Source organism: Pinus tabuliformis, chromosome 4_2 (genome assembly GCF_031772625.1).
Source record: "Pinus tabuliformis cultivar Carrire ecotype Pingquan chromosome 4_2, CPIR1, whole genome shotgun sequence".
NCBI lineage: Eukaryota > Viridiplantae > Streptophyta > Pinopsida > Pinales > Pinaceae > Pinus > Pinus tabuliformis.
Window position 1 is genome coordinate 836,272,356 of NC_142304.1, and position 24,344 is coordinate 836,296,699.

At 36.5% G+C, this 24,344-nt stretch overlaps 1 protein-coding gene across 1 annotated transcript; it reads left to right on the forward strand.

Annotated features, from left to right (window-relative positions):
- Positions 1 to 23,362: 23,362 nt before the first annotated feature.
- LOC149172275 (protein RALF-like 34) lies at positions 23,363 to 23,779 on the forward strand. The gene has a single exon (XM_089426258.1). It carries the CDS (start codon positions 23,363 to 23,365, stop codon positions 23,777 to 23,779), a length of 417 nt encoding a protein of 138 aa, XP_089282384.1.
- Positions 23,780 to 24,344: the final 565 nt, after the last annotated feature.

Consider the following 24,344-nt stretch of genomic DNA (forward strand, 5'->3'; position numbering starts at 1 on the left):
TGTAGGGTGCGATGAGTGAGAATGGAAAAATGGCTGAGATAGTTTGCTAAGTGGATGCTCATGGAATCTTCTAGAAAATTCTCCTATGACACTTGCCTCTCTGCATTCGCCCAGGGATGAGTAAGAGATCAATGAAATCTCCAAGTGGAACCAAGAACTATGAGTGGAATGATACTAATCAAAAACCCAGAGCTGACTCACACCCTTACAGACATATATAAATGGATCCCTCGTCTGAGAGATCTAGAGGCTAGAATTTTGTAATTTGTAAGGAAGTGCTGATAGTTTGTCTTTGAGAGGGAACATTGTATTGTTGGGTGATCTTGCTTTTCATGAGGTGAAGAGGGCTTTGATGCTGGGAGGATGATGCTGGATCAGATAGCTGGGTTGTAATTCTCCCTTCTATTCTAATAAAGCTCTTTGAGTTTTCCTCCATAGAATCGTGTATTTGCGAATCTTGTTATTTGTGAACGATGGTGAAGTTTAAAAACATTGGCGAATCTCACTAATCCCTAAATCTTGTTATTTGTGAATGTTCGAATTGTATTTGAATCGTCAATTGTAATTGGCGAATCTGAAAAATTTAGCCCACTGGGCGAACATTTAAAATTTTCCATGTTTGTGAATTCAATTGTATGATCAATGTATTTCTGATTTTGCATTGTTTATGATATTATAGATCGAGATTCTTTGATGGTGTTTTGTTACTTTGTCTCTACAAGTATTCTCTAAGCGGGACAAGTAGGAGAGGAGTTGCAAGCTCTATCAAGGGAGAGAGAAATCAAGCAAGGAGTCAAGCGGAAGATCCAGGTTGGTCCCTTAGTTTCTCTCTTATCTATCATACATAAAGGAAATTGCAAAGTGCTTTGATTGTTTGTTTCTAAGATAGCTTTCAATCTTAGTGGGACTAGCAGATCGAAAAGACACTAGTTTTCCTCGAAACAGGACCATAGCCTCAGTCACCAAAAACTGAACGTCACCAAAGGTTGTGTCACCGAAAGTATAGGTGTTATGGTGACATTCAAGGTCCATCATGAATATTGATTATAATGATGGAGAGTAGCCATCACGATTTCATATGAACAACAATGATTTATTGTGATGGATCTTTAATGGTTGTCACTATTGGTGCATATATATGGTGACGTTCGTTGACTATCACCAAAAGCTGCATTGCGAGAAGTATAGGTGTTGTGGTGACATTCAAGGTCCGTCATGAATAATGACTATAATGACGGACAACGACCGTCACCATTTCATATCAACAACAACGATTTATGGTTACAGACCTTTGAGGGTCGTCACTATTGATGAGTATATATGGTGGCATTCGTTGACTGTCACCATTTCATATTTTTGGTGAGGGTCTAAAAATGTCACCAAAGTTCATTAGTGATGGTCAAAAGAGCCTCCGTCACCAAAAATTGATTGTCACCATTCCATATGGATGTCAGGGCATGATGGAATCAAACCACCAACCTCCTGCTTGTAAAGAAGGTTCTCTTCCATTGAGCTAGCACCCTTTAAAGAATTATACTTTTAAAAATTAGACCTTGAAACTTCATAAATTGTAAATTCTACAAATTTCAATAAATTAAAGTCTCGACAATATTTTACTAAGCAAGCAAAGAAAAATCAAAGCTGCAGGTCCCTACCTAATGGTTATTGAAGTTATGAAAAGTGGGTGGATGGAAAATAGTTATGTATAAGAGAATCAATATGTTCAGTTGAATACTCAATTAGAAGTGAATCTTTAAAGACATTTATAACCTATAAATGACCTATAACTAGCAAATGCACCAAGTTTTGCAAAGTAAATGTCATAAGTGGATAGCATACGGAAGAAGAGGAAGCAGGGGCTTGGAACCCTTGTACATCTTGGCATGCCTTAGCACTTGGCACATCTTAGCTTGTTTGACATGTCTTCATACTATCTGGCACATGTCAGCATGCCCTAACATTCCCTAACACACCTTGGCAATCATGACCTCATAACTAGCATTACATGTTTCCATGACTTGGGAACCTTATAGTCACTAGAACACCATGGCACTCCTTAGTTTTCATGCCCTCTGTTATCCTCCACAATGTCCCGGGCCGATGAGGAGATCAACAGAGGTAGCCACATACCAAACTTTTAGTTTGGTAGCTAGCCCTACCAAACTAGAGAGGGCTCTCTCTATGAAATCACAACCAAGAGATGACTGGAATGTAAAGGATTTTAGGCTAGATAGCTAGGCTCAGGTGGGTTTTTGGAAAATTTAGAGACTTGGAACTCTGTCCGTCGGTGTCTTGTCTAGCAAGGACTTGGAACTCTGTTTAGGATAAAGCACCTAACATGCATGAGAAAATCTCCCTAGAATAGAGTACCTCCTACCTAGAAGAGTGTCCCATGCTCAAAATATATCAACCTTCTCTATGGTGCACTTTTCTTAAAGATAAATCTGTGCATAAAATAGTACTAAGAAAAACACCTAAATTAAGAAAAGTGAGCATCTAAATCAAACTATAAATGTATACTAAATATGGCTCTATATACGTTTGGGAAACACTAGATAAGAATGCTTGCATACAACAAGCAAAAGATGCCTAAAATCGATGTGCTTCTTTCATCGTTGCTATACTCGCACAATAAAACTAGAATCTGTATCATGTAACCCAAGGTTGTATGCATCTATTGAAGGTGTAGATTGAAAGGATCTGTTGAGATGGAGTACTATTGAAGTAGAAACACCTTCAAAACAACATACAAATCTACTGTGAATTCAACCCATCTGCACACAGACCAAGGCTACTATTGGGTACACTTCTCTACTGAATGGAAACTACAATGTATTGTAGTGCTGCTGAAGAAAAAACACCTTTAGTGCAACACAGATAAAACTCTAACATATATTGTCATTGTGGCCTCAGTTGTAGATGATCTCATCAATATAGATAACAACTTCGATAATTGAAAAACCAAAAGGTGAGCTGCATAGATCATTTGAAATGACTGATTTGGGCATATTTTATTATTATTTATGAGTGTTAGTATAGAAAATGCAAGGTATCCTGTTGCCTCTTTACAGGCCAAGGATGCGAAGAAATACATAAAATATTAAATAGCATGGCATAAGTCAATTGTAGGTTCTTTTTAAATGGGAATGGAATTCTCCTTGTGTAGGTTCTAATCTAGTGGGTATAACTTTAAATAAGAAATTGATAGTTATGGGGTTGGAATTGTCTCACAATTCATGAAAAGCCCCAAATTTGTTCACTAGAAAGAAGCATAGCGAGTCGTCAGGTTTATGGAAGGGAACACCCTATTCACAGGAAGATAACTTGAAATTAGAAGGGCATATTATTTCTCATCTTCTTTTACGTGTGTGCTTTGAAAAGATAACCACATCCAAAGACTCAATAACAGCTCTAGTAAAGTTTATAGATGTGAAGCACTTCTGAGAAAACCCATCGCTTAATGACAATTGAGCGAGGAATATGTCGAAGGATTCAATCTTGCACTTAGTCATAAAAAGGAAGTTTGGGTATCCAACATCTTGCCAAAAAACCGACTCCAACCATAATGTGAAAGGTAGGTTAACTGTGAAACCTCTTTCCCACTTTGTAGTATTGTTGCCTCTTGAATTCCAAGAGGTATTTGGCTGCAGAGATCCACAAAACTCGTGCTAGATAGACTTTGCATGATACAATTGTGATGTGCAAGCTTGACACATGCTCTAGTTTCCCTCTAAAAGAGGGTAAGTCAAAATATTAGGACAAGATTAACTTTAATTTGATCATACCCTATTGAGGTATTGCATCAAATAAATAATATACTATCAGTGCACTAATGAAGAACTCAAAATAAATGGATTTCTTATTGCTACAATAGCACCGCGCTTGGAATTCTCAGATAAAGCACCTAACTTGCATGGAAAAAGCTTTCTAGAATAGAGTACCTCCTACCTAGAAGTGTGTCCCCTGCCCAAAATATAGAACCCTTCTCTACTGTGCACATTTCTTAAAGATAAATCTGTGCATAAAACAAAACTAAGAAAAACACCTAAATTAAGAAAAGTGAGCATCTAAGTCAAACTATAAAAGCATACTAAATATGGCTCTATCTAAGTTTGGGAAACACTAAAAAATCATGCTTGCATACAACAACCACAAGATGCCTAAAATCAATGCACTTATTTCATCGTTGTTACACCCTCATAGGAAAACTATAATCTACAACATGTATCCCAAGGCTGCATGCATCTACTGATGGTGCAAACTGAAAGGATCTACTGAGATGAAGTATTGTTGAAGGAGAAACATCTTCAAAACAATGAATAGAGTCTAATGTGCATTCAACCCGTTTGCACATAGGCCAAGGTTGCTATTCGGTACACTTCTCCTACAGTGTATTACTGCTCTACTGAAGGAGAAACCCCTTCAGAGAAATACAGATAAAACTCTAACATATATTGTCATTGTGGTATCGATTGTAGAAGATCTCATCAATATAGGTAACAACTTTGATAATTGAAAAACCAAAAGGTGAGCTACATGGATCATTTGAAATGATAGATTTGGGCATACTTTATTATTTTTTAGGATTGTTAGCATATAAAATGCAAGGTAATCTGTTGCATCTTTATTTCACAGACCAAGGATGCAAAGAAATACATCAAAGATTAAATAGCATGGTACAAGTCGATTATAGGTTCTTTTGAAACAAGAATGGATTTTTCCTTGTACAGATTCTAATATAGTGGGTATAGATTTAAATAGGAAATTTATAGTTATGGGGTTGGAATTGTCTCACGATTCATGGAAAGTCCCAAAGTTGTTCACTCAAAAGAAGTAGAGCGATTCGTCAGGTTTATGAATGGGAACACCCTATTCACAGGGAGATAACTTCAAATTAGTCGAGCATATTATTTCTCGTCTTCTTGTACATGTGTGCTTTGAAAAGCTAACCACCTCCAAAGACTCAAGAAAAACTCTCACAAAGTTTATAGGTGTGAAGCACTTCTGAGAAAACCCATTACTTAATGACAATTGAGCGAGGAATATGTCGAAGGATTCAATATTGCACTCAGTCATAAAAAGGAAGTTGGGGTATCCATCATCTTGCTAACAAACCGACTCCAACCATAATGTGAAAGCCAGGTTAACTGTGAAACCTCTTTCCCACTTTGTAGTATTGTTGCCTCTTGAATTCCAACAGGTATCTTGCTGCTTAGATCCACAAAACTTGTCCGAGGTAAACTCTACATGATACAATTTTGATGTGCAAGCTTGACACACACTCTAGTTTCCCTCTAAAAGAGGGTAAGCCAAAATATTATGATAGGCATAATTGTAATTTGATCATACACTATTGAGGTATTGTATGGAATAAACAATACACTATCAATGCACTAACGAAGAACTCAAAATAAACAAATTTCTTGTTGCTACAATAGCGCCACTCTTGGGATTCTCCAAGGAGCCACTAATTTATACACATTTGGAATCTTTACTTGGTCTGCAGAAATATTAAGCAATGGTAGTGATCAATGTTTTCCCTCCCATGGAAGGTCTATACAAAGTCATTAATAAATTGATTTAAAAGTGATGTATATGTATCACAAATAGGAGTCCGACTCTACAACTCTAATTTAGTGGCAAGGAAATATTCAACTGTAAATGTCTGATCTCCTACAGTGTAAATTTCTAGATAAATGGATAGCCTAAATCTGTCCATTGTCCACATATACCAAAAAACCATGTATGCCTGGACTCTAGTTATGTGTGAGAGAGGCGAGATCACATAAATAATCCATTATCAAAAGAAAAAGTTAAAGCACAACATTCTATGGAGATATTTTTTTAAATTTTATTACATACCTTAAAAATTTTGAAAGGACAGAACTGAAGCTTCCCTCTCCTTCCACACTTCATTAAATATGCTCCTTTTCCAACGCAGATGTGGCATGTAGAATCATAATCAACAAACAAAATATGAAAAGTGAGTTTAATGAATTAAAGTAGATTTTTTATACCTCAAGTAAATGGACTCTAAGAAATTGGATTCATTCTCTACAAAAGATGATATACCAAGATCTAATCACAATATTAACTAAAACAAAGGTAAATTGGATTGATGCTCTGCAATAGAAGATCTAATGAGATCTAATGACATTTTCAACTCAAACAAAGGTAAGTTGAGTGAGCTCAAGCTCCAAAATGATGGCATCCAACTTCTGAGTGGTAGTTACTGTATATATCTAGCTAGAGGCTATAACATAAAGATATTTGTTATATGTGAATATAAAAAAATGAAAGGAATGTGAAATTTCGACCATCAACTATGAGTTCCTTTCAAGGACAAGATCAAACCATAACATTGTTATCAAGGTAATCAACTCAACCATGCTAGTACGCTTCTAGTAGTTTCATGATAAAACTTAAACTCAATAAACTTCAAACAACATAAATTAACCAACGATATGTTTGAGGTTGGTTACCTAAGGATTATATAATACTAAATTTAGGGAAGCTTTAGTGGAACCATTGTCAACTTATTGAGGCTTTTTAATGTTTAGAGGGTGGTATTTACTAATTTTAGTCATCCAAACTCAATGGGCTATAAAAATGACTAGATCTCTGTAACTTTTAAGATATATTGAACCACAGAACCGGGAAAGAAAATATACAACATAAATAAATCTAAATGATAATGCTGGTGCAAACAAGAGTGGGAGTTTTTATTGGGTAGCCAGACACACTGATGTTTTTGTTTGATTATTTGAAAATTTTCCAACTAGACATAAGGATAATTATGAGATTATGTTTTTTCAACAAAATTTAAGTGAGGTAAGTGAAAATCATGAGAATTTTTTTTGAATGATCCTATTTTTAATTCTTTTAAGTAAAATATTTATTATTTCAGGGTTTTAAGCTAATTTACATTTTCATTTTCCCAATGTCTATGCATGAAAGAAAGGAATCTTGTTTACAATGTGGATCAAATGTTGATATTCAGTTAGTATCTATTTACTTGATAAAGTTCCATAACCTTTTGGGAACACAATTCTATAATTTCTATCACAAACATCAGTCCTACTAGATCCGAGTCTAGAATATTTGAATCCATTCCAATATTTCCTTGCAAATTGAATATAATTCTGGATCTGCATGTTTTGTATCTTCCTAGGAGATATAGAGACCAACCAATTGCTTAAAGAAATGTTTGATCTAGGACCATGTCAATTTGCACCCTATGTATCAATACAACTAAGAAATACATTCTACCACACAACATTATAATTGGACGAATCAAGAGAGATTTAACACCTAATTCTAGCATATAAATGAACATGAATACAAAAACTGTGGCATCATAAACACAATCTCTTTAGTTATTAGCTCCTCCTCTAATCTTTAATGCATCACACAGGTCCAAACCATGGTTTCCATCTAATGATTAATGCCACATGTATACTAAGGCTCCTCTGAGCACATTATCTCTATGTCTTTGTTACATAGAGGCATGCTTGTCCCCTTATACACAGAAGTTACAATCATTATATCCTAAATTTCTTGAAAGAAATACATCTAAACCCCCAAATACCAATGCTGCCACATTCTTTGGGTGTTATATACCCACTACAAAGTGCATAGGAATCTTGCTTCATGGTCGTATTGTAATTTCTCTTCTTGCGATTTGGCTCCAAAATCTATCCCTACCTCCTCATGATTAACAAACCCAATAACTCCCATAAATGGGTCAATAAGTTAGAGGTGTGTCATGCTCTACTACCCCTCCATTGAACACAAATCTATATAGACTTGTGTCTGAGATCACTTACTAGTTTTTGAAGCTAAAAGTTGGATATCTCCTATTTCTATATTTCATAACTCAGTCAATTGTGTGCATTTGATGGATCCTCAACCTTAGGAACCGCTAGGTCAATATTAGACTTGAATCTAGATAGGTGTTTGTGAACATCATATTCATGCATTTAATGCATATTTTGGTTGTTTCATCTATTTAAGTGGTTGACTGTATGACACAGGGTAAATAATTTTACAATGAAAATGTTATTGTAGCTATCGTAGGAATGTTCAGAAATTGACTATGATTTCGTAGCAAAAATATAATGAAACCGTAGAGATATAGAGATCAACTCAACACCACCTACTTCAACTCCGATCGATAATATGAAAAGGGAGAAAAGGAAACTACAGACTGTGTCACTCACCATTTGTTAAGATCATCCCAAATCTTTCATGTATACCCCTGAATCGAGGGATCTCCAAACTTGTTGTCACTTTATTGAGGGAGGTGTGCAACAAGTCGATATAAATGATTCCTAGCCAATTACGATATCAACTTCTCATATTCTAATTGACAAAACCAAATGGTGATTGCTTCATGCTACAACCTTCACCATATTGATCTTCTGATGACATCAATGACAATACATGTTTGACTACAATTCTCAATTCCATATATATATATATATATATATATATATATAATTAAAGGGAAAAGAATGGGATTTCCAATTATTCCTAATCACAAAAAGGACTATTGAGTAAAGAAAGCCAATTTAGGTAGTATTTGGGGGCAGCAAAAATTCAAATTATGTAAACAAATTTTCAAAATGCATATAGAGAAATAAAGTACGACCCATAAAAGCATACCAAATCAATTTTGGGGGTCTATATCTTAAGGAGGTGTGATAAAAACAAGGTCACGGATTTTATATATAACAACATTTAAGGTAATTTCTATTTATTCAATAAGATGCGAGCAAATCAAGAACACCCAAGATTTTCCTTTCCAAGATATTGGTCAAACAAGAAGGTTCAATTCCTTTGGGCTGCAAGTAAATCTAGTGAGTTGCAAACTATATTTCATAGAAAAACACAACTTTCCATAGAAGAAGCCTTTTATTGGCAGGCACAACACTGAAACCAACCCCAAAAACTCCAAAATCAACTCTAAAAGCCTGAAACAATTGACAACATAAACAGAAAATTTGTCCACTATACCTTCCAAGTGACAATGACGTGATCTGGCCTTTCTCAAGAACTAGAGGCAACCTAAGGGTATAGTCGAATATAATCTAGGCAATCGGCTAGGTAACACAACTTCAATGACAACCACGAACAACACAGACCACGTCAATGATTAAAGGGTAAAACAGGGACCCCGTCGAGATTTCAGAAGAAATACGATTTTCACAGCGAGGTTAGATTTTTCCATCCACAAATAAATCAACTTTTTAGTCGCATTATTTATTTATCCTTTTATAGTTACTGCATTGTCTGACACTGGTTTCTCGTGGTGTTGATAGAAGAAATGCAGTGTACGTAACACAGATCGAAGAAATCCCCTGTGCACATCATCCTTTCAGTCAATCCTTCTCATTGTTGTCAATCCTCAACCCCTCTCCCGGTCAACCCTCCTCCTACTGTTGTTGATACCTCAACAAACAATTTCCCCTCTAACCTGTATTCCCACACCATTGGACTATCAATTTCTTCTCATTCCTCATCCTGCCTAAAATCCCCCTCGTCCTGATCACGTGCAGATTCTAATATTCCCCCACTTGATCTCTATTCTTCCATCACTAACAAAAAATTAACTAAAATTAGTCCTAACAGTATTATTGATTATAATAATATATCCTCATTCTCTAATCCTAAAAGTGTTCCCCTAAGTGCCCAACTATTTTTCATCCCTTTCATTTATTCGACTTTAATAATATCCTCTCCAATTATAACTCTCTTACTAATTATAATTTAATTAATAATAAACCCATCATTAATAATAATTTCTCTTATAATACCCCTAATAATAATAATAATAATAAGAAAACTAATAATTCTCTTAACATGTGTAATAATTTGAATAATATCACTCCTAAAAATAATAATAAATGTATTTTTAATAATAATCATAATACCTACCCTTAGTTAAGTTGGCTTTAAAAGAAGCCCCGGATGCGGGTGATAATGTGGACGGGACGCGCGTTTAATGGAGGCCACATGCCAGCCATGCGCTGTCACAAGGGTAACGCATGCGAGAAGACATATCTTCGGCCACTAAGGAATAAATGGATTGATATTTTCCAGAGGCAATTCAATGCTTTGTCCGGCTCTTTGGTTCGAATGGAGAGTGCAGTAATGGCGGACGGGTTTCGAGGTGGCGGCAGGGATGTTAAAAGCCGTGTTGGGTTGGCTCTCTGTGCGCCGGTTCATGCTCAGTCCATGGTTCTCTGTGCGCCAGTTCATGCTTAGTCTATGGTTCTCAGTGCGCCGGTTCATGCTCATTCTATGGTTCTTCAGTCTATGATTCTTGCCGTCAGGGCCAATTCGTTGACTGTTTTGGGTAGTCCTAAGCCTGGTCGGTTACTCAATTTCGAGCTGCACTATATTCTTGGTGACCCTACAAATATGGTTAGGCCTCGACAGCGAATGCTCAGCCATCGAGGTTCCTCCCATGGCGGGTCTTCGCGCCCTCCAGTAGATGCTCCTTATCCCCATTCTTGCCACTGCTATTGCCATCGAACCTCTGAAGCCAACCCCCTTTAGTCTAGCCAATTTCTAGACTCAAGCGCTCCTGATTCTGATTCGGCTTCCACGCCTGCCTTCAGTTCCGCCATTTTCAATTTTAGCAGTTCTCTGAATAGACCCCGAATCAGTGCCCATGTGTCGGTTCTCTTCCTCGAAGACTCTCCAGATGGTGGCGACTCTCAAGACAGTAGGGGGAAGCATCCTGCTGGCGGCTCAGAGAATGTCATGAAGAAGCCTGCGGATGTTCCAGAGAATGTCTCTAATCGCCCTCTGGCTCAGGAGGCGACAACCAGCAAAGGGGACGACGTCAACATGGACACTGCTCCCACTGAAGCGGAGGTGGAGGATTATGGATGGTGTCGGGTGGTCGAGGAAGCGCCGGACTAATAGCTGCACATCTGTTTGGACTCTCGGCCACCCTCGTTGCTCAGGTTTTGTTTCGGTCTTATTGTTCATGTTATGTTGGCACATAGTCTGTTTATGATATGTTGGTTCAGGGATGGGTCTGTCTTCCCCGCGCGAGATTATGTTGAAGTTCTGTTGGCGCCCCTGCGGGGGATGTAATGCTTTGGTCTGGTGCCCCTGCGAGGGCTGTTTATTTTTGGTCTGGCGCCCCTGCGAGGGTTGTTTATCTCTGGTCTGGCGCCCCTGCGAGGGTTGTTCATTTTTGGTCTCAGTTATTCCAAAGTGCCACAACATGCCTCTGGTTCTTTTTGTCTTGAAATGATGTAACTGTTTTCTTGCTCCTGTATATAATAGATTAGTTTTAACGAGAAAAAAAAAGTTGGCTTTAAAATAAAACCAATTTTATCATGAAATGCAAAACAAGCACCATGATCAAGGCATGTCATGGGAAATTATAAGGGTACAAAAGCCAAAGGTGTACAAATTAGGGCCAAATTCCATAGGACTCAGGGATAGGGATAAATGCACCAAACTCGTTTTTCAGGATCTTCAACAACAACACCAATTTGAAGACATCAAAGCTTTTTAGACTACGAAATTTAGGTTCATTAAGAATAAAGATATTTTTCAAAAGCTTGTAGCCTACCTCAAACTGATATCACATCGAGCACTTTAATGAGAATTCTAATAAAGAGGCCTTGACTCAATGTTTACAAGTTGTCCCTTCCAAATTTTGTCACTTGGATAGAGAAGTTTGTGAGTTGGGTTTGTGAGTTGAACATCTGACCAGAGGAGTTTAACCTGACCCAAAATAACTCAAAATAAGGCATTTTAAAATTATCGCTAAGTGCATCGATTGTAGAATAAAAATTAGAATAAAATACCTGATACGGACCCTTCAGCTTGAATAGAATCAGGAAAACAAACTCACTGATTTGGTGTCTCCCCATCCTTTTAGTTGTGCAACCAATGACCGAAATTTGATAAGATAGTCTTCAAACTAGTAATGTTTGTAGCCCTCCATGGGAGTTAGCCTGTTTTAGATAAAAGTTGTGATCACTATGATTGATACGGTGATATCTATGCTTTGTGAAATGTGCATATGATAAGCGTGTTATCATCACCTTGGATGATTATTTGAAAGTGACACAATTATTGACTTGTGGAGTTTTTATAGTTTACGAACAATTACAAACACCAACTGGTTAATATATGTTATAGTATATGTAAATTCTCGAGCAGTGGGCATGACAAAAACACAGAAGCTAATGTGAAAACCCTAGCAGATTAGCCTTCCATCTTTCAGGTTTCTAGTTTATTTTATATATATACACACTAAATATATTGTACCTCTAAAATATAGTTGACAGTGAATTCCATGGATTAGTCCACAAACACCATTCCTAGCATTCCTAATCCAAAAAGTTGAGTCCTTAATCTCTGGATAAGCTCCAAAATCCATATGTAGGGCATGGACCATGGTTTACGGCCATAGAGATGTATTTTTCATTCTATCTTTTTTATATTAGGAGCTCATCCACAAACTAAACAAGAATATTAGCAAAATCAAAGGAAACTACAGAAACTTAGTTGTAAAACATATTTGGAAATATTAACTATTGCAAAAACTTGGTTGTAAAACATATTTGGAAGTATTAACTATTACAATGGATCATTCGAGTGCATTGGTTTAAATGTTTCATGTTTCATTTCATTTCAATAATCAACTAATGAGGATGAATGCAAAGTAATTATGATAATAGATTTGATTGAAGAGGCTCACCTTATTATTGCGCATTGGATAATGAGTGGAGAAAGACTTCATGGTCATTCTCTATATGTTCACACGTAAAAGAAACTGCGGAACGTATTATTATTTATCACTTACGACAACAAACAGTCATTTTTATTCACTGCCACACATCCATCTGGTTTCTCTCATTCATTCTTGAAAAATTGGACATGCAGAGTCTCCACCAAATTATCAAACACAATCGTTTTTATTCACCGCCACGCATCCATCCAGTGTCTCTCATTCATTCTTGCAAAATTGGACACGCAGAGTCTCCACCGAATTATCAATCAGAGAAAAAAACCATAATAATCACACAAGATAGAAACAAAGTAGGTGTAACCCAAATCAGATTATATTCTAATTTTTTTTGATTTGATGCAACATGTTGCTTACTACACATATCCCAAACTAAGTCAAGCTAAACCTGATGATTGAGTTGGTTCGAATTCAATATGCGCATGCAAACTTAGGCAGTACTCGTTGAGGAAGGACATGGGTGGAAGAAATCAAATTGCATATTTGCAAGTAGGGTGTAAACTGTAAATTTGACCATCCTTCCCCACAGGAACTTGACACTGCTCATTCTCAGCAACCTGTGAATTTGACTCTTGCAGGCATCCCAAGACACAAGGGTGAGTTACATGCCCATTCTATATGAAATCTGGAACTTGCAAGTATGGTGCAACTTGAAAGTTTGATCATCCCCTTCCTGGAGAAGCTGTAGCCAAAGCTATTGCAATGGCTACAACCACTGAAGATACCTCAGCAGATTATGATAAGATTGATTCAGGGAACGTTGGAACCAAAGCTACTATCTAGTCAATTTAGTGGCCTAAATTGCTCTACATAAATTATCAATCCAGGTATCGTAAACTGATGAAGTGTGGTGCACTATATGTGCTTAGTTAACCTTTTTCTTACTTTGTTTTTTTATATTTTATGTTGTTTTTGGGGGTTTTGTTTCTCATGCTTAACGAAATTAATCTAAGAAAGAAAAGTTATGCCTCTAAATGAAATCTCTAAATGTTAATGGACAATTAAATCTAATGACTTTTAATGTTAAAATCTAATTTCTAAAGAAGAGAGAAAAGGAAATGAACATTAGATAAAAACAAATCAAAACTTTGAATAGTTAGATTAATCTAAGCTGACAAAATGTCTATGAAATGAAAGCAAAAATGATAACAGCTAAATGAAGTGTTTTATCACTTTGCTATACAATTCTGGGAGAACTACCTCCTTGTGATAGCATTTTGAGGGACACCATACTTCATTTTTCTAAAACTGAAAATGAAATTTAAATGAAAGACTAAGACTGAAAGTGAAATTGCAACTAATCTACTGTAACAACAAAATTAAATGTTTTATCACTCCGCTATACAATTTTGGGAGAACTACCTCCTTGTGATAGCATTTGGAGGGATTCGATACTTCATTGTTCTAAAACTAAAATGAAATTGCAACAAAATTAAATACAAAACATGTAAAGGAAAATTAATCTACTGTGTGCTCTAATGCTCCAAGCACCAATTGGAAAATACTTTCTTGGACTATTTTGCTAAGCATAGATTACACAGTTAGATAAATCTACAATCCACTGGTTGAACACACTTGCATGAAGTAAACTTGCATGAATGGGAAATCTAAACTATTAAACTTGAAAACAATCACAAAAATAAAATGACATACTTGAATCAAAGCAAAACTACAAAATAAAATCTACTTTATCTTAAATTCTAATATGCTCCATGACATCTCCTACTTCACATCTCCTTCCATGTTGGGAATTTCAAAGCTTTATTCAAATTCTTCAAAATTACAAAGTACAACAAGTTGAGCTAACAAAGTTTACAAAGCTTTCAAATAAAGGAGAGAGATCTCCTATTTATACAAAAATATGAGAAATCATCTCATTAATGAGAGTCCATGAATCTCTCCCTATACCTCTAGAGCTATAATCAAATTAGGAAATGATAAGACACATGTATTCTTAGAGTTTCAATACAAATAGGAAATTTGACACATATCCTCATGATTCTCTCCACTCAAATTCGAATTTAGCCTGAGGATGCGACATAAAGGTCTTTTAGAAGCTTCCTTTTGACCTACACATGTCAACAATCTCATCCCACTTGTTAGGTATAAGCATATGCACATTATTTTCTAATTTTTAACTACAAATTCACTTAAAAATGCTAAGAATTAATAAATTTTGAAAAAACATAAATGTGATCCAATAATGATGAAAGTGAGATGAATGTAGTGACATGGTAGTGAAATGAAGGTGAAATGGAGGTGATATAATGGTCATGATAGTGAAAGTGTAATGGAAGTGAATGAAAATTTCAAGACCCAACATACCCCCCAATTGAAGCCATTGCATGTGCTCATGCAATATATATTACATTAATTCTTTTGATCCTTGAGCTTTGGCTTAACTTTGCATGATATCATTTGATAACTTCATACTTCTGCAAAGTGTTTTACTTGAATTGCAACATGGTTGTTTCTTGTGTTACAACCATATTTTGTTGTTGCATTCTATTTTGATCTTTGAACTTTGCATAATGATAATTTGATTATTGTTGCAAAATATATCTTTCTTGATTGCATCATGGTTGGTTCTTGTGTGACAACCATGATTGTGTTTATATTCAATTATCCTTTAAGCACTTTTGAAAAGCCATTGTATGCTCATAATAATAATGTAATAGTTAATATATTTTGGAAGTATGTGGGCTTTTGAATATGATATGAACATGGCAAGATATGAATATAAATGTATTCCCCCCCCCAACTGATGGTATTGACAATTTTATTAAATGAGGAAGAGAAATGTTTCTCTAACAATTATCATTCTAGATTTTTATGGAATTCTATGGTCAAATGTTAGAAAATAACGTACCTTAATTTACCCTTTGGAAATGGATGAGTTGTATGTGTGGTGGCTACAAGATTCTGATTATAATCTTCTTCAAGTGGTTGGACAAAAAGAGTCATGGATATAAGAGTCAAGATGATTTTTTATTGCTTCTACTAAAACTTGATGAATCTGCTCCAAAATGCTGAAAATAATAGTCTTCATGTCTTCAAAACTCATTGGCACAATTCCTACTATGTGAATAGATGTTCTGATGTCGAACATAGCAGGAAATTGTTGACTTAGTGGCCATTAATGGATGCCACTAGTCAACACGAAAACTCTCACCATTGATGACAATGAGAGTCAAAATGCCCAAACACATCTTGCTAGGTACAAATAAATTTGCCGATGTCGAGTCACCTAGAAGATCCAATGAATAGGGTACATTAATGTATTCCCATTGTTTTTCGGCGTGAGGACTTGCCATTAAGGCATGCAAGCCTTAAGGTGTTTTTACAAGGAATTTAGACTCAAAGGACTATGGACTCAATAATTTGCATTGAAGCAGGGTTTATTTGTGAAATGAAAATTATAGGAAAGGGAAAATGAAAATGGAATATGACAATGGAAAGTAATAATGGAAATGGGTAATAAGCATGTAACTGAGCCTCTTGCTTTTATTTGTGGGTTAGGAGTGGACAAAAAGTAAAGGAAAGTGTATATGAATGTAAATGGAAAATATGAAGGGAAATGAGGTGAATGGTTTATTATGAAGTATGGATGTAATGGAGACAATAGTATCTGAAAGTTTTGCAAGTGCTTGGATCTGATTTTGCATTAGCATGTGCTCATGCATTGATGTTTCTTCTTTGTTGTTGATCATCCTCTTATGAAACAAATTGGTCTCTAAGAGAGACACTATTCACTTGTAGTCATTTGTCCTTCCTCCTGGAACCTGCAAAAAAAAACTAATACTTCTTCTGCAATGGAATGTAAGACTATCAAAAGAGAGAGGTGATAAATCTCTCTAGTTATGATATTTACACACAAAACTGAGAATTCGTATTAACGAAACAAGTTCACGAAGTAAAACCAAAAGAATTTATACCTGCTTCGGAATTACTGCGTCAAGTTAACTGTTGTTTCTTTTCAGTAATTTATTCCATTATTTATTGTTTCAAACTGTGATGATGGATTTCTCATTGTGTAGATCTCTTCGATATCTTTCCAAGGACACTTAAATAGTCAAAATCTGATTTCGTATAAGAAAGTTAGACTGATTTGAATAGTGAGGTTTTCCAGCTGCATAATTGATGTTTAGCTGGGGAATGACTTTCTAGCTGCAGAACGTGCACAGTTTCTATGGCTAAAAATCTTGAACAGGAAGTTAGCTATGCATTTTTTATGCATTTTTCATCATCAACCCAAAATTAATCAACACCTTCCATAAAAATGAGCAAATAATCTACTTGTTTCATTGATTCAATTTTTTTTTTCCTCAGTTGCTCGGAAACATAAATCTTATAGTAGTCACTGTTGGATTTTGTTTGTTCAGGTGGAAAATGAAGTCTGTGGCCTCAAGAAACCGCTTCGGATCCCTATCTCTGAGAAACGTGTGCAGAACAGAGTCCTGTTTGCCATAGGTTTCTTTGTTTGACTTTCCTTTGACCAGGGTCTTCTTCGTCGATCTAGGCCAGATGAATAGGATACGATCCATGCCCTGATGTTTTCCAAGCTACCCATGTAGTCCTTTTCCTCTCTTGACACATGGAACCTGCAAAAGCATGGATGTAGTTGCGAAACAGCCGATTAGCTGCGGAATGTGGCTGCGTTCTGTAGCTAAAAGACAACCAAGACATCAGTTTTCTAATTTAAGTTATTGGAAAAGAAATTTTATGCAGCCAAGTACCAGGAAGAAAGTCCAAGACCGCAGATGGTGCACAGGACCAATCATTCATGAGCCTCTGTTCTCTGCTATTCTTCAAAATTCCCTTCACTGTTTGAGAAATGAAGTGACTGCGTAAAGAAAACTGTGTATACAGCAGTGGAACAACTGGTATATGGAAGCAACGATAGCTATGGATATGGGAATGAAATGACAGAGACTATGAGCATGAAATAAAAACGATTGTACATATACGAAAACAGAGAAGTTGTATGCATGAAATATGTGAAAATAGAGTGTGCAGAGGATATATGAAATGAAGTGGTTGCACACGTAAACTGTGTGAAAAACAGAGTGACTGCTATACACAGAGAAGGTTGCAGAAGCATAAGAGAGAAAATCGGTGTGATAAATGAGCAATATGGTTTTGAAGAGTTGCATTCAATTGGGTTATGCCATGTATCTAGCTGTTTAATAGGTCTGCTTGGAGAAGTACAGTGAACTACAAGTCAAAAATGGAGATTAAATCATGAGACCGTTTAGGCATTAAAGTCGGAAGGCGTGGTGTAATCAGGATTGAATGCCATATCATAATTAGTTTCCAAATCGAATTTTCCTTTCTCGGGCGTGCCGTGTTCAAACAACATTTTGTACATTTAATAAAATTCGTTTTTTCCTCACGCAGCATGCCAAATGGGGCTTCAGAGAACCAAAAAATTCTTCCAAACCATTGCGAAATTCTCCAAACTGTTTCTGGGTTATCTAATTGACCCCGTCCCCAAACCCATGTTTTTTTTCATAATTTGTTTTCATTTGGCTAGAATGTGCGTTTAAAGTTTGACGTTTTTTTACAGTTCTACGTTTTTTGTCAATTACGTCTTCTGTAAAATCAATTTCGAATTTTTTCAGATGCAATCACAGCACAGACAATAGCACCAACAGATGAACCAGCCAGTGGTGTGTTCTCGGTGGTATAGCCTCCCTGGTGTATTATTTCATCATATGTTTCAAAGAACATCTCATCAACAGGTCCAAGAAGAGCTATTCCCGGTTGCAATTTTACCTCTGGTTGATCTGTTTCTGCCTCAGCCGAAACAAAAGCAATGTACTTCCCTTTGGGAGCAACATTATGTGAATAAGAACAACAAAATACATACATGTCAGACTTGCGTCCAAGTTGCTTCTGAGGCAGAATTACTTGTACTGATTGGGAGTCATTTGTGTTTGGGATGGGGTGGCTCATTACACAAATTGCACGAGCAACCTCCCATTCAGAAAAGGAGCCCTCACAAATTCCACTGAACAATTATAATCCTCATACAGAAATGCATAGAACCCTTCGGTTCTGAACTCAATCTGTTGAATTTGCACATTTGATTTTTTTTAAATGTTCTTGCAGGTTTGTTTCAAGGCCAAAGCACAAACAAGAATGCAGGTTTTCTATTGAGGCCGCAGTGGAAACTGGGACTGGAGATAGCCATTGGTTGTTTTTTTAATTTTTTTTTATTTTCTTCTGAAATTGTGAATTTTTAATGGTTCTCAATTTCAGGCAACTAAGGCTTCAAAGTGGATGTGCTAGACCATGAAAACAGGACTTTGATTATGGTCTTAAGCTGGTTTTTTTATCGATCTGGACTGGGTGACTAGGATAGAATCCATGTTAAGACGATTCCAGATATGCCCATGTGGTCGGTTTCTTCGTTTGATGCCTGTAACCTGCTAAACCTTGGAAATAGCTACGGAACACACAGTTAGCTGCGGAACAGGCTGCATTCCGTAGCTAATTTGCAAAATCTTATTAAACAGGACACAACGTTTTGAGGGTCACTACAAACCATAACCAGTCAATTTGGATAGTTGAACCTATCAAAGCAATTGGATTTTTTTATTGTTTTTTTTCACGGAATCAAATGAAATGATGAAGATATATATATATATATATATATATATATATATAGATAGAGAGAGAGAGAGAGAGAGAGAGAGAGAGAGATATATTTTTAACATAAAAATTCTTTTTTTGATCCTCTAGATCACACAAAGTGCAGGAGGAGAGCATACTCGAGAAATTATTAATTTTTTTAGATGTAAGAAATAAAGTCTCCTAATTACACTTCCCCAGCAACGGCGCCAAAATGTCTAGTCAATTTAGTGTCCTAAATTTCTCTACATAAATTATCAATCCGGGTATCATAAACTGATGAAGTGTGGTGCACTATATGTGCTTAGTTAACCTTTTTCTTACTTCGTTGTTTTATAGTTTATGTTGTTTTTGAGGGTTTTGTTTCTCATGCTTAAGGAAATTAATCTAAGAAAGAAAAGTTATGCTTCTAAATGAAATCTCTAAACGTTAATGGACAACTAAATCTAATGACTTTTAATGGTTAAATCTAATTTCTAAAGAATGGAGAAAAGGAAAAGAACATTAGATAAAAACAAATCAAAACTTTGAATAGTTAGATTAATCTAAGCCAGCAAAATGTCTATGAAATGAAAGCAAAAATGATAATAGCTAAATGAAGTGTTTTATCACTTTGCTATACAATTTTGGGAGACTACCTCCTTGTGATAACATTTTGAGGGACTCCATACTTCATTGTTCTAAAACTGAAAATGAAATTCAAATGAAAGACTAAGACTGAAAGTGAAATTGCAACTAATCTACTATAACAGCTAAATGAAGTGTTTTATCACTCTGCTATATAATTTTGGGAGAACTACCTCCTCGTGATAACATTCGTAGGGATTCAATACTTCATTGTTCTAAAACTGAAAATCAAATTGCAAAAAAATTAAATACGAAACATGTAAAGGAAAACTAATCTACTGTGTGCTCTAATGCTCCAAGCACCAATTGGAAAATACTTTCTTGGACTATTTTGCTAAGCATAGATTACACAGTTAGATAAATCTACAATCAACCATTTGAACACACTTGCATGAATTAAACTTGCATGAATGGGAAATCTAAACTATTAAACTTGAAAACAATCACAAAAATAAAATGACATACTTGAATGAAATCAAAGCAAAACTACAAAATAAAATCTACTCTATCTTACATTTTAATATGTTCATGACATCTCCTACTTCACATCTCCTTCCATGTTGGGAACTTCAAAGCTTTATTCAAATTCTTCAAAATTACAAAGTACAACAAGTTGAGCTAACAAAGTTTACAAAGATCTCAAATAAAGGAGAGAGATCTTCTGCGTGAAATGTCAGCATTAACTGACTTGTCTTCGGATCATCTGATCTTCTGTCAGATCTTCTAGCTTCTGTGGTCTTCGGATCTTACGATAAGGCTTGATCCCTTCCCTCCTCATGAGTTCACGACATTAACTATCCCGCATTGGATGCCAATAGAACAACGAACAGGCCTATGGTCGATCCTTTGACGCTAATAGAACAATGAACAGGCCTATGGTCGATCCTTTGTGGAAGCGATCGAGCATAAAATTATTTTCTGTGATAGGCGGCCACAAGATCCTTTCTGTTGCATTCTAAATTCCTTTTCTGTGATCGGCGGCCGTGACATCCTTTCTGTTACATTCTAAATTCCGACCATAATTCCGATAGGGCTTCCCGGGCTTTGGGTCTTCAATGGTCTAGCTTCTACGGTCTTCGGATGAAATTTAGTAGCTCAACTGTCAGAATCTTCTAGCCTCTACAGTCTTCGGATCTTCTGATCTTCTACGGTATTTAATTGTCTAGCTTCTGCGGTCTTCGGATCTTCTGATCTTCTGCGATCTTTGGATCATCTGATCTTCTATCGGATCTTCTAGCTTCTGCGGTCTTTGGATCTTCGGATCTTCTGCGGTTAGGTATCTTCTGCTCCAGATGGCTCCCAACTTCGCAAAAATAGTTGTTGGCTCAGTTTCGTCCGCTTCTGGGGGGCAAGCTCTTGCCCATATTGTCAGTGAAGCCCCATCTCCCATTGTACAGGTGGTCCAGGCCTCACTTGATGAGGCTCTGAAGTTTTCTGAAAGTGCCCTAATCTATCGGTTCAATGGTTTTTTGCCGTGACTGACAACTCTCCACAGTTGGATCTCGAAGGTATGGAAGCCTGTCATTTCTGATGCAATTAATATATACCCTTGTGCTAGGGGTTTCTTTATAGTAGATTTTTAAAACCCTGAAAGCAGACAATGCATTCTAGATTTTGGCCCTTGGTTTTGGGAAAAAACAGGCCTATTCATGAAGCCATGGAACCCATCATTCGATCCCTCAACAACAGTCATAACCTCAGCACCAGTTTGGGTGAGATTGCCAAACCTACCCTTGCATCTCTGGAATTTCTCCTCGCTAAAAGCCATTGGAAATGCAATCGGGAACTTTTACTACAGATGCCCAGAAATAGAGGAATATGCCAGAACCAGCTATGCACGCATCTGTGTGGAAATGGACTTCAGCACCGGATTCCTAGCTGAAATAAACCTAACAAGTAAAGATTATGTGTGGAACCAGAAACTCGATTATGAAAGTGTCCTCTTCAGATGTCGATCCTACTTTGAGACAAGTCATCTAGCCAAAAATTTCCCAAAAGCCTCCTAGAAAAATGCTAGAAAAAATCACCACAGATCTACATGGTGGGAAGGAGCACAAAAAGAACATTACACTGTCATCAAAGAAGAATACTCTCAAGAAAACTCTGAATCACAAGAAATCAGGCAAGAAGGAAACAACTCTCAAAATAAGCAGGGGGAAGCCCCCCCCAACTCGACAACCCCTCAAGCATCAACAATTTTGAGGATTCAAATGTGCACAACATAAATCTTCATTTAACAACAAAGCAGATCTCCTAGGCCAAACTTCTTCTCCAACTATCTTCAAAAGGACAAGCACAACAAATCGTGAAGCTAAGACACCAATGTCCCAAGAACTAGAAGAGATGGAGGAGATGCAAGATAAAGGAAGTTGGAAGACCGTAGAGCAAAAAAAGAAAGCTACAACACCAATCTTCCCAAGAAAGACGAGGAGCCAAACAATTAAAAACTAAGAAAATTATAGGTCTGATAGACCAATTTGGTCTCATTGGACGTTAACCACCATCATCATCATTATCACAAAAAGATGAGAAGTCATCTCATTAATGAGAGTCCATGAATCTCTCCCTATACCTCTAGAGTTATAATCAAATTAGGAAATGATAAGACACTTGTCTTCTTAGAGTTTTAATACAAATAGGAAATGTGACACATATCCTCGTGATCCTCTCCACTCAAATTCGAATTTGGCCTTAGGATGCCACATAAAGGTCTTCTAGAAGCTTCCTTTTGACCTACACATGTCAACAATCTCATCCCACTTGTTAGGTATAAGCATATGCACATTATTTTCTAATTTTTAACCACAAATTCACTTAAAAATGCTAAGAATTAATAAAGTTTGGAAAAACATAAATGTGACCCAGTAATGATGAAAGTGAGATGAATGTAGTGACATGGTAATGAAATGAAGGTGAAATGGAGGTGATATAATGGTCATGATAGTGAAAGTGTAATGGAATTGAATGACAATTTCAAGACCCAACGGCTACAAATGAAAATATCAAAGATTGATGAACATTACACAAAGTGGATTTAGGTCTTTTATTTGAAGGAAGGAGACAGGAAGAAAGGTAGATCTATTCGCAGTTGTAAGCTTTCACCATCAAACTGTTATTTGGGGATGCAAGAAAATATGTCAAATTCATGGTTGTAAGGTTTCCGATGAAGCTGTTGTTTGGGAGTTTCTCTGAAAATGTCAAAGTTTCCATGCATGCCTAATATTTTGAGCATTGAAATCTATATTTAGGTTGTTTCATCTTTTGTAAGTGATTGACTGTATAACATAGGGTAAAGAATTTTGAATCTATGTTCTTGATTTTGCAATGGATCGGTTGGGAAGAATGCTGCTCCTGGTGGTCTTGGTGCTTTTAATGGCGGATCCCCTGCATACAGTTGTGAATGGCCAGGGAATTACAACTACCTCTAACTGGTTGGACGACATTGCATCTTATGAGCTGCAAGGGTTTGAATCCTCTGCGGGCAAAATCTGTGATGGAACCCTGGGCGAGTGCAATGATGATGAAGAGGAGTTTGCAATGGATTTTGAGGCACACGGGAGGCTTCTAAGGAGGATCCGTTACTACATCAGTTACAAAGCATTGGCTGCTATTCGCGTTCCTTGCCGGCCTCAGTCTAGGAGGTCTTATTACACTCAGAATCGATACAGCGCAACAGGCCCCATTAGACCTTACCACAGAAGAAGCACTGCTATCACTCGTTGCATGCGTTACACCGGCTAAGCTTCACTTAGCTTCATTGCTTTTTTCCCTTGTTGGAACCCTAATATATGGCACATTTTATTTTCTGGACAAATAATATTATTTGTGTGCATGCCTAGGCACTAATCTGCCTAAATTATGGGTTTGGGTTTTTGATCCCTACCTAGAACTTGTATTACCTGCATTATTTGATCCCTATTTTGTTCCATAAGTTTAGTCTGGTATTTTTCATCACTGTTCTGTTTCATAAGTTTAGTCTAGTATTTATTTTTCAATAATCGCCTCACATTTTTTGCAATAAGATGAGTGGCTTGTGGTGGATAGATGCCCATTCTAGCTGAAATGATAAAAGCGTGTGGTAGGCTCTGCTAATCCTACCATATTCGATGCTTTTCATCCTATTATGTAGTTTGTAAACATAAATTACAGTAGAGACTGAAGCTGGTATGTTCAATAAAAACAAAAAATGTCTTGAATGTAATGAGATGCTTTTGCTTTAAAAACATAGGGTAAAGAATTTTACAATGAAAATGTTATTTTAGCTATAGCAGGAATGTTCAGAAATTTATATGATTTCGTAGAAAAA